The 12,415-nt window shown below is 38.7% G+C and overlaps 1 protein-coding gene across 1 annotated transcript in view; it reads right to left on the bottom strand.

Annotated features, from left to right (window-relative positions):
• LOC107596552 (partitioning defective 3 homolog B-like) overlaps positions 1-12,415 on the bottom strand; it is a gene marked incomplete at its 5' end in the record, with an annotated part of 104,698 nt that overhangs the window by 49,260 nt on the left and 43,023 nt on the right. Inside the window, one exon of the mRNA XM_016287306.1 lies at positions 8,316-8,448. Coding sequence (XP_016142792.1) covers positions 8,316-8,448 — 133 coding nt within the window. The remainder of the gene's footprint in view (positions 1-8,315; positions 8,449-12,415) is intronic.

Here is a 12,415-nt window from a genome sequence, read left to right on the forward strand (position 1 = left end):
TAAATGCATATTATAAAACAATAAAAGTGTTTTTTGACCTTGCATGCATGCCAGTCTGTTGTTGGGAACTCCCAAAACCAAATATGAATCTTTTTCATTACCCATAATAGGGGCACTTTAATGAGTGAGTCATTCAGTCAGTCATTCAACTGATTCGTTAAAATGTGATTTTCTTTATGAATGGGCCAATAAATTATTGGTATTCACACGAAATACCGCTGCACCTCGCTCGAAGACGCACAACCGTTCTGCTGTGGCTTTTTTTGGAACTATTTTCATTTGTAAAATTTATCAGAACAGACTATATTGACAATATTGTGTCTAAAATGCAACACAGTATTAATTTATTGTTTATTAAACTATTGTATAAAATCAATATCACATTTGCAGTCATGCACATATTAGGGAAAAGAGCACTCTAGCTTGTGTGAAATTACTAATCTACTGTACATCATATAATAGAAATATATGACAAAAAAAAAACATACAGTGGCATTTTTGCCCTCTTATCTTCAATTTCGGGAGCACATAACTGCATTTTATAGGCTACATCACAAATTCAGCCCTCGTCCTGCATCATGTTCATCAGCAACCATATGAATACATAGCCTATAGATAGTTTATTGCACAGACACACTTTTTTTCTCTGAATGTTGTCATGTGAACTTGACATAGCATAGCTTGATTTCGGTGAACTTTAGAAAGAAAAAAATTTCAATAAAATACAAAACCATAAGATTTTTAACTTCTTCCTGTGGGTTGCTGGGATATGGATAGCACGTTGTTCTCTGTCTTCTTGATGGAGTGTCTGTGTTTTGGCGGAGTGGAGCTGGATATCGGGCCTGACAATCACATAGATCAGTGCGCTCCACCCAGCAGAACTTCATCATTACTCATCAGACTGCACTGGGATGACTGCTTATTAGTATTATATATCTCATCTGTTTGTGTGCTGCACAACTGCCATAATACATCAAGCACACAGACGCATACATGCATGCTCGCACACACGCGTGAACACACACACACACACACACACACACTTGAGAGATGAACTGATGCCGGAGTGAATGAAAAAATGGATGTGTGTTGCATACAAACGCACGTACACACATTCGCAGCCGCACACACTCACAATTATTTATCTGCTAAAGTGTGGCGTAGTCAAAATGAAATAAGCTGTTCCTTCAGAAGATGATGGATCAATGGCTCTTCCAGCTAAAACAGGGTTATTAATCCCAAACGGTGTGTGCTACCAGACCTCTCGCCTGCACTAGCAAAACACCTCCTTATGTAAAACATTAACAGAAATAAAAGCCATGTTTCTCTGCAAGAGGGTTGGGTATGAATCTATTATCACAGACACTGGACAGATATAATATTTCACATCTGTGTACAATATTCATAATGACAGTGAGAGGAACAGGGGAGGCTTGGCTGCAAGAGTATTGCTATGAGAACATGAGGCATTTCCTGTAATGAAAATATTGTGTTACACACACACAAAAAAAACAGTATATATTGTAGAAAAATGAATGGGAGAAATTGCAACACTCTCAGTATGGCAGCTGTGGGAACTGAAGTACCATCTTTGAGTTAAAAGCCCAATTGCCTTGGCAAAGTCATCAAATTACTGTAATTACTTCAGTCTGAATTACTCTACAACACACATGTGCATTAGCTGGAACTAATACTAATGAAAAATACTGTTTTTAGCATGATTTGAGATACCTCTGGAAACAATTTGATGTGAACAAACATTTGATAAACGTAAAAAAGGCATTCTAAATCAAAAACATTTTTTAAATGTATATTTAACATCTGACAGGAAACATCTTAGAGATGTATTGCATTGTCTTCTTGATGAAAACATGAAAACGCCTCTGCAATTTACATGTGCTATCAGGATGTTACCAAAAAATAATGCTGACTGTTTTAGATATTTCAATCTTACAGTCTTTTCCAATTCAAACAGATAGGAGCTGGACCACCAGCATGACTAGAAATAACCGCTGAGGAACATAGTCAAGATGGGCGTCGAGTGAGATGCTCTTCAAGACTTTGACAGATGTCACCACAAATAGCTAGTTTCAACAGAAAGCATGCTGGGAACTAGAGATAAGTGAACCTTTCCAGCTTTTCTTTGAGTGTTTATAATAGCTGTGGCCTTGTGGTTAGCACATATGCGCTAACGAATTTAGCTGCCCATGCGTTCAACACGCAACACATAATTTTCCTATCTCTCATTTTCTTTTTGCTTTCCTCTCAATAAAAATAACTTAAGTATCATTGCAGTCTCGGACATGTACCACCATAATACCATGTTTTTGTACATGCACTATGGAATACCATGCTATTTTTTGAAGTACCTTGTAATATTATTAGTGCTGTCAAACGATTAATCGCATACAAAATAAAAGTTTTTGTTTGCAGTATATATTTTGAAAATATTTACATTTACATGTCTATATTTATATTAATATAATTGATATTATAAATAAATATATTTAATATATAAACAACATCTTTTTCTGAAATACATACATGCATGTGTGTGTATTTATATATGCATAATAAATATACACAGTCCACACACATATATTATGTAAACTAAAACTTTTATTTTGGATGCGATCAATCGTTTGACAGCACTAAATATTATGTAAATACTATGATATATGAATACAGCAATCATTCAGTACCATGGTATATGTAAAGAACCATAGCATTATCGTTTGATACATCATTGAATTTGACCCTGTACCATGTACCACAGTGCTTTTTTGTAAATGATAGCAAAAAAGGTCTGAAACAAATAAAATAAACAAAAATACTCTTAATTTAAACTCCACAGAACTCAAAGTTCATCTTCTCATGAAGGCGTTAGAGGGTAGAGAAAAACCCGTCCCACACCAGAGATGGACAGAGTTCAGAAACAGTAATATTCATACCATCCCACACTTCCGCCCTTCTCCTCAGCTCCCAGCCCACTGTTATACAGGGTTATAATTAGAGCGATTCTCCCGAGGAGCACCACTTCAAAAGCAAACACAATACACATACATATGTACGAAATCATTAGCTTTCATTTACAGCTCAAACAACTACCAGTAAATTACTTCCCTCAGCCCAAATGGCTATGCCACGCTAAAAAATTCAGCACTCTCTTAATGAGGGCATTATGCATTTTAAAGTGTTTGCTACACTACGTTACGAGCGGACCGCATTACTGTTGCGCCTTTGGAAACATGGCCTAGATAAAGCGCACGTCAACTTAATGATTTCAAGGTCAGGGCAAGAGAAACCAACACAAACACACAATCACAACACGAGGGGAGGGCTTGGCTTCCTTTTTTCTGCCTTCTTTGCAGTCATACTTTCTTTGCTTACAGTGGGGCAAAAAAGTATTTAGTCAGCCACCAATTGTGCAAGTTCTCCCACTTAAAGGGAATCCCAATGAGTACAGTGTGTGCGAAACGGGAAAAGCTTCAGACGCGTGAAGCAGGCAGCTCCATTTTAAGCCCCTCTCTCGGATCTGGTTGTGTTGAAATCCTGGAGGAGGAGTGTTACTCTTTCATGTTCGGTTAAAAGGATGGTCCACACGACAGGCTATGCACACAGGCATTTCACATGAAAAGAATTGCAAATGTGCTCCAATTCTCAGACGAGTTAAACTTCCAGTTTCTAATACAGCTGTGATAAAAGAGTCTTTCTAGGCATGAAAGAGAGACAAAGAAAGATAGCATATGTATGACAAGCACACTGCATCGATAGTGACAGACATTCATGTACAAACAGATTTCCAGTATGGCACGTGAACAGAAAACATTTACAAAACCCAGTTAGCAGTGTTTAAAATGTCTCAATATAGTATACTTGTCTCCATAAGGCAGACAATTCCATGTGGAATAAAACTGATATTAAATTCTATCAATAATATTAGGGAAGCACTGATAGGACATTTGTAAGCTGATAATTGTTTTTATGTTGTCTGATAACCGATGAATGAACAATGATATAACAATTCTAATTTATTCTCTCTGAACAGATTTAAAAACAATTAAGCCTCATAATATTATAACGTACGGTATGAAAAATAGACATACTTAAGATTTGCTAAAGACTGATCCGTGAAGTGAAGTGAAGAAAGAAGTGAAGTGACATGTGGCCAAGTATGGTGAACCCATACTCGGAATTAGTGCTCTCCATCCAAAGTGCACACACACAGCAGTGAACACACACAAACCGTGAACACACACCCGGAGCAGTGGGCAGCCATTTATGCTGCGGCGCCCGGGGAGCAGTTGGGGGTTCGGTGCCTTGCTCAAGGGCACCTTGTCGTGGTATTGAAGGTGGGAGAGAGCGCTGTACATTCACTCCCCCCACCTACAATCCCTGCCGGTACGAGACTCGAACCTGCAACCTTTGGGTTATGAGTCCGACTCTCTAACCATTAGGCCACGACTTCCCCCACGACTGTTAATTAGTTAACAGTCTTATTAACTAATTACTCCTTGAATTATTGAATTGAATTTAAAACAAATGTAAGATAGTGAAACAAATAATTTTTACTTTTTTTTTACTGTACTTTTTTCTTTGATCAAATAAATGGAGTCCTGCTGAGCATTAGATAATTCTCTCAGAAAGACTCCATTCATTTGATTAAAGAAAAAAGGTATAGTAGTATAGTTAAAAAAAAAGATAAAAATTGTTACAATTTCAAATAAATGTTTTCTATTCATTTAAAAATTAAAATTAAATGTATTACTGTGATGGCAATGCTGAATTTTCAGCAGCCAGTCTTCAATGTCACATGAGACTTTTAATATACTGATTTGCTGCTCAAGTAATATTTCTTACTGTCAATGTTAAAAAAAACTTTTTTCTGGATTTTTTGATGGATAAAGTTATAAAAACAACATCCATTTGAAAAAAACCTTTGTCTACTCGTACATTATGTGGTTTGTTTTTCATTCAACAAAAAATAATTTTGTGTTTAGACGTCAAATGTACTATTTGTTTTGTTTCTACTGCCTTTAAGTCAAAATGAAGAGTCAAACTTTATCAGTCTAGCTGATGAAAAGGCAATCTGCAAGCAAATGCGCCGCAGACGACAGAACGGTATGAAAAATAGACATACTTAAGATTTGCTAAAGATTACATTTAAGAAGTGAAGTGACATGTGGCCAAGTATGGTGAACCCATACTCGGAATTAGTGCTCTCCATCCAAAGTGCACACACACAGCAGTGAACACACACAAACCGTGAACACACACCCGGAGCAGTGGGCAGCCATTTATGCTGCGGCGCCCGGGGAGCAGTTGGGGGTTCGGTGCCTTGCTCAAGGGCACCTTGTCGTGGTATTGAAGGTGGGAGAGAGCGCTGTACATTCACTCCCCCCACCTACAATCCCTGCCGGTACGAGACTCGAACCTGCAACCTTTGGGTTATGAGTCCGACTCTCTAACCATTAGGCCACGACTTCCCCCACGACTGTTAATTAGTTAACAGTCTTATTAACTAATTACTCCTTGAATTATTGAATTGAATTTAAAACAAATGTAAGATAGTGAAACAAATAATTTTTACTTTTTTTTACTGTACTTTTTTCAGTCCTGCTGAGCATTAGATAATTCTCTCAGAAAGACTCCATTCATTTGATTAAAGAAAAAAGGTATAGTAGTATAGTTAAAAAAAAAGATAAAAATTGTTACAATTTCAAATAAATGTTTTCTATTCATTTAAAAATTAAAATTAAATGTATTACTGTGATGGCAATGCTGAATTTTCAGCAGCCAGTCTTCAATGTCACATGAGACTTTTAATATACTGATTTGCTGCTCAAGTAATATTTCTTACTGTCAATGTTAAAAAAAACTTTTTTCTGGATTTTTTGATGGATAAAGTTATAAAAACAACATCCATTTGAAAAAAACCTTTGTCTACTCGTACATTATGTGGTTTGTTTTTCATTCAACAAAAAATAATTTTGTGTTTAGACGTCAAATGTACTATTTGTTTTGTTTCTACTGCCTTTAAGTCAAAATGAAGAGTCAAACTTTATCAGTCTAGCTGATGAAAAGGCAATCTGCAAGCAAATGCGCCGCAGACGACAGAAATATATTAGCACTAGATATCTGTGTGGCCTTCTCCTTGAACATCTCATTGCGGCACGGACCGACAGTGAGATAAAGACACAGCGAGCCCATCACTCACCCGCCCATCGCTCGTAGATGCTGTTCATCACCATGGGGGGCTGAGTGCTGCCATCTGATTGGCCGAGGTGCCCCGCCTGCCCCACACAGCTATCAAAGGATCGATTGAGAATTTGCCGTGCTTCCTGGAACTCCTGCGAGAGAAAATGAGAGAAGTCGTGTCACTGTATCGATTCTGTTTGTGAATTATGGAAACAGAAGAGGCAAATCTGAGCGCTGGGATAGGTAAAGACTTTCAAATAGCAGGCAGATCGTTACGCCGGCTTCGGGATTCATCACAAAACAAATACCACATTAAGACTCGGGTTTTGGAGGAAAGAAAAGAACGAGAGATGAAAACAGCACAAGAATCTGCTCCTGGAAGTGCTCTTAATTCATCTGATTAGTCTAGATGTCAGTGGCATGAAGGATTTAAGCCACTCACACAGATGTTACAGATTTTCACTCAAGAGCCTCTTCACAAGATGGCCGCCACACCTGATTTCCCGGCCAAGAAGGCCGCCACGCATGAGTCTCGTCCCGTAATGGCTGCCAACCCAGAGACTGTACATAAAATGGCTACCAGAGTAGAGACTTTGTACAAAATGGCTGCCGTTCCAGAGTCTCGTTCAGTCATGGCCACCATTCCAGTGACACCTCACGTCATGTCGACCATGCCCAGAGCCATTAAGTCAGGCCCAGGTTATTCGAGACTAGCATCCAGTGTAGATTCTACGCTCCCGATCCACACAGATTCTGCGCCCCCAAGCCACGTAGTCTCAACGCTCCCTAGCCACGTAGATTCGGTGCCCTCAAGCCATTTTGAGCGTGTGGGCGGCACACTGTGCTCCAGAGACCTCTCCTGTCCATGAGTCTGTCTCAGAGGTCTCTTCTGTCCATGAGTCTGCCTCAGAGACCTCTCCTGTCAATGCATCTCTGTCAAGTCCCTGAGTCTGCTACAGTGCCTCCAGAGGTGGCGGCGTACGCTGCAGGACTTCCAGAGGTGGTGCCAACCTCTGAACTCTCAGTCTGCTCTGTCATGGCTATGAAGTGAAGTGAAGTGACATGTGGCCAAGTATGGTGAACCCATACTCGGAATTAGTGCTCTCCATCCAAAGTGCACACACACAGCAGTGAACACACACAAACCGTGAACACACACCCGGAGCAGTGGGCAGCCATTTATGCTGCGGCGCCCGGGGAGCAGTTGGGGGTTCGGTGCCTTGCTCAAGGGCACCTTGTCGTGGTATTGAAGGTGGGAGAGAGCGCTGTACATTCACTCCCCCCACCTACAATCCCTGCCGGTACGAGACTCGAACCTGCAACCTTTGGGTTATGAGTCCGACTCTCTAACCATTAGGCCACGACTTCCCCCACGACTGTTAATTAGTTAACAGTCTTATTAACTAATTACTCCTTGAATTATTGAATTGAATTTAAAACAAATGTAAGATAGTGAAACAAATAATTTTTACTTTTTTTTTACTGTACTTTTTTCTTTGATCAAATAAATGGAGTCCTGCTGAGCATTAGATAATTCTCTCAGAAAGACTCCATTCATTTGATTAAAGAAAAAAGGTATAGTAGTATAGTTAAAAAAAAAGATAAAAATTGTTACAATTTCAAATAAATGTTTTCTATTCATTTAAAAATTAAAATTAAATGTATTACTGTGATGGCAATGCTGAATTTTCAGCAGCCAGTCTTCAATGTCACATGAGACTTTTAATATACTGATTTGCTGCTCAAGTAATATTTCTTACTGTCAATGTTAAAAAAAACTTTTTTCTGGATTTTTTGATGGATAAAGTTATAAAAACAACATCCATTTGAAAAAAACCTTTGTCTACTCGTACATTATGTGGTTTGTTTTTCATTCAACAAAAAATAATTTTGTGTTTAGACGTCAAATGTACTATTTGTTTTGTTTCTACTGCCTTTAAGTCAAAATGAAGAGTCAAACTTTATCAGTCTAGCTGATGAAAAGGCAATCTGCAAGCAAATGCGCCGCAGACGACAGAAATATATTAGCACTAGATATCTGTGTGGCCTTCTCCTTGAACGTCTCATTGCGGCACGGACCGACTGTGAGATAAAGACACAGCGAGCCCATCACTCACCCGCACATCGCTCGTAGATGCTGTTCATCACCATGGGGGGCTGAGTGCTGCCATCTGATTGGCCGAGGTGCCCCGCCTGCCCCACACAGCTATCAAAGGATCGATTGAGAATTCGCCGTGCTTCCTGGAACTCCTGCGAGAGAAAATGAGAGAAGTCGTGTCACTGTATCGATTCTGTTTGTGAATTATGGAAACAGAAGAGGCAAATCAGAGTGCCGGGATAGGTAAAGACTTTCAAATAGCAGGCGGATCGTTACGCCGGCTTCGACATTCATCACAAAACAAATACCACATTGAGACTCGTGTTTTGGAGGAAGGAAGAGAACGAGAGATGAAAACAGTGCAAGAATCTGCTCCTGGAAGTGCTCTTAATTCATCTGATTAGTCTAGATGTCAGTGGCATGAAGGATTTAAGCCACTCACACAGATGTTACAGATTTTCCCCAGAGAGAAAGACAGAATGGTAATTCATTTCATTATCTTGCCCCCAGGCCTGAAGCGCCACTATGAAATATGTTAATTCGATTGGCAGGTTTCAAATGCTGGAGAGATTCAGGGTGCAGCGCATCAGATGGGTCTTCTAATGGCCTGTTCGTATACTGCACATGCTGCCCGCATTCGGTTAACTCTGGATCATTAGGAAAGCAAACCGCTCGCATAAAATATTGTAAATCAAGGTGTATGTGTGTGTGTGTTATTTTTTGAGCCCCTGAGTGTCTGAAGGTCTGAAAACAGTAATTATGGAGAGGGCCAAGAAGTCGTGTCTCCACTGGAATAGGGGGCACCTGTTCAGCATTGTTATGTTTAAACATTCATGTTTTAATGTTAATATTTGCCTGATGTGACCAGCCAATATGTAGCACACTAAAGGCTGGAATACACAAAAAAAATCTGAATAGATTTGAAAATACTAGGCATCATACACATATTGACATTATAAATGGTTAGAGAATAACCGGGCATCATACACTAAATGACTGAGTATCAACCACTACCTGATTTTCAAGTAGCACTGAACACAAACTCATGTGCTGTTACGAGATGCATGACAAATTAAAAGAATTGCTTCGTCCAAATATTAAATAGTATGTAAAAAAACAGCACAGCAAAAGAATAGTGTGTCCAAATTCATAGTATTTGACAAACAGTAGGCGGAAAGTAGCCGGATGTCATACTACTTCAGTGCAGAGATTCTCAAGTGCACATTTGATGGAGACTTCTATCCCATGAAGCCATGGGAGCGAATTTGTGAACGGCAGTAAAGCGACACAACTGACACTGGTAGGTCATGTGACTGGCTCTGCACCCCTTTACCTAAATTCATTACTTCAGATTTATGTGCCCTCTAGAAGCTTGCTTTCTGCAAGTGAACGTAGCTTTATTGTGCCATCCCAAAGAGACACACAATCACTTTCACAGACTTTTACATTAACTGTTCCCTCCTGGTGGAATGACCTGCCCAACTCAATCCGAGCAGCTGAATCCTTAGCCATCTTCAAGAATCGGCTAAAAACACATCTCTTCCATCTTTATTTGACCCTCTAACTCTAGCACTCTCTACTCTAATTCTATTCTTAGAAAAAAAACGTACCCCTTTTAGACTTGCACTCTATTCAATTACTAACTGCTTGTTTTCTTATTAAAAAAAACACTAGCTTCTCTAATCTTTTTGTATTCTATCTATTTATCTTTTTATTTATTATACAATTAACAAAAGCAAAAAAGGCCTCTAACACTAGCTTGCTCTATTCTTTTTTTTATTCTATCAGTTTTCTTTTTTTTTATTATATAATTTAAAATAAAAATCCTTGCTACGTGTACGGCGTTAAGCTAACTGAGACTTGTTATAGCACTTGCATATCATTGCTCTTTTGTTGATTTTGATTGCTTCCATTGTCCTCATTTGTAAGTTGCTTTGGATAAAAGCGTCTGCTAAATGACTAAATGTAATGTGATGTAATTTAATGTAGGATATTGAAAATATATAGAACTTTTAGTACTTTTTTGCCGGTTGTAGGTTTCAAACCAAATGTAGTATGTACTAGACAGTTTGCGATTTTGAACCGAGAAAATTTGTTCTAAAAACGTCTAAAAATATCAAGCATGTTTGATGTCCTCCAACTCAGTCTGTGAGGTAAAAAAAATTGGCCATTATACACTGCGATTTTCTGTGAAATCTGTCAATTTCAACAATTAGCACAGACTCATCCAGCGTACAGAGTAAATCAAGGCGATTATCTGTACAAAAGTCCTTAAGTGTTTTTAAGTCTTAAAAGGTACAGTAGCAGAAACACTCTGTTTAATTTAAAGGCAGAGATAGATAGTAGGGTCGTGACGGTGAGGAATCGTCCCTGATCGACGTGTGACAACACTGATAATACCGGTATCACCGTGGGGGCGGGGGCGTTCCCTCTTTTCCTGCTTTCCTCTGCTTTTAAATAGCTTGCGAAAGCTGTGTGCGCATTTTACTTTCACTTTCAAATAGCGGCAATTCGGAGTAAAGCAATTGTTCATTTTTAGTTCGTTTGAATTTTCCTCTTTTCCTCGCTTTCCTTCGCTTTTAAATAGCTTAAAAGCATTCGAACTGCCGCTTGGAATTAGCAGCAGTTCGGCGTCAATTGCTTGAATGCAACAACAAAATACAACGTCACACTCACTTTAGCGTATATATAAAACAGAACTTTTATTAACAAAACAAATACACCATGCTATAGGGCAGGCTATGCCTAATATAAAATAACAAATAACTTACATAAAGTTTAAATAGGTATACAAAACTGGAAATAGGCTAAGTAAACATGTATAATATATAACCAAATAAATACGAAACGTAGAACGTTTATTAGCAAAATGAGTAAGAAAGCTTTGGTTGGTGACGCGGTGGGCAAGTGACGTAACCGGTGTTTTGCGGCTTAACACCGGTATCAATGGCGGCAAGCCTAATAGATAGTGGAAAACAGTGGTGTATAACTAAATTGGGAGTGGTTTTGGTGCAAGAAGGCTTGACTTGAAGTGGACTTTGGGGAAAAACAAAATGCTACAGAAGTGTATAATGTGGTCCTTTTAATGTTAACGTCAGTAAGAGCAGGCCTATGGAGGGGTGGCCTGTGGGGAACAGAACGCAGGCTGCCAGGAGAGGAAACAGTGACTGGGACTAAATGAGATTACAGGAGGGGATCAATGAGGATTCCCCAGCCAACTTTTCCATTTCCCTTATAATATTTATCAGAGTAAAAAAAGGAGGACATAGAGCTTGCAATTTTGAGAGGATGAGACTCTGAAAACGCAGCTGAATCAATAAAAATTAACAGGAAATGTTGGCAGTGGGACGAGGGAGTGTAAAAAGTGTAGTGTAGAGTGTTTTAGGAGGTTCGTGCAGTGGATGGAGGGATGCTGGGATGGAAATGTTGCTGAACTGCAGTTTAACCAGGAGCACAAAGGTTCTGGTAGCCTGGCTATTTACTTCCTCCGTCATCTAGACAGTTCTTCAGTGAAGGCCAGAATACACCCAGCTGGAACAACTGTCAATGTGTGGTGTGAAAATCATATTTAAATGTTTAACATACAGTTATTTAGAGTGGTATTTTGAAGCAATGGTGAGCGGGGTGGATGGGGCTATCCAGTGTGATGTTATGAAAACAAAATACTTTTTAAATTGAATTAAAAAAGCAATCAAGAACCAACATTTAGAGAATTTAAGTGCAAGGAAGCTGATTTAAAATGAAATTAAGTATAAATAAATCCACAACACTGCTGTAACAGGATATTAGGGAAGTTTCTGATACACTTTTACAATCCTTACATACTATACAAAAATGTGTAATGTATTTTATAAAGTTGTAGTATCTGAAAACAATGTTTTCAATGTTCTCAATGTTTTCAAAACAAAGAGGGAGAGTGAAAACTGCGTGCTGAACACTGCCGGGCGGTGCGGCGTGGCATCCATTTTCAGCGGCCGAAAATTCGGTGCATCCCTATTATTAATTGTAATAACCCTAATGAAAAATAAATATACTTAATTGCATTTATAATATATATATATATATATATATATATATATATTATATATACTATTAAGTATTTTTATTTTTCATTAGGTA

Source organism: Sinocyclocheilus grahami, unplaced genomic scaffold (assembly GCF_001515645.1).
Source record: "Sinocyclocheilus grahami isolate Dianchi unplaced genomic scaffold, SAMN03320097.WGS_v1.1 scaffold220.1, whole genome shotgun sequence".
Lineage (NCBI taxonomy): Eukaryota > Metazoa > Chordata > Actinopteri > Cypriniformes > Cyprinidae > Sinocyclocheilus > Sinocyclocheilus grahami.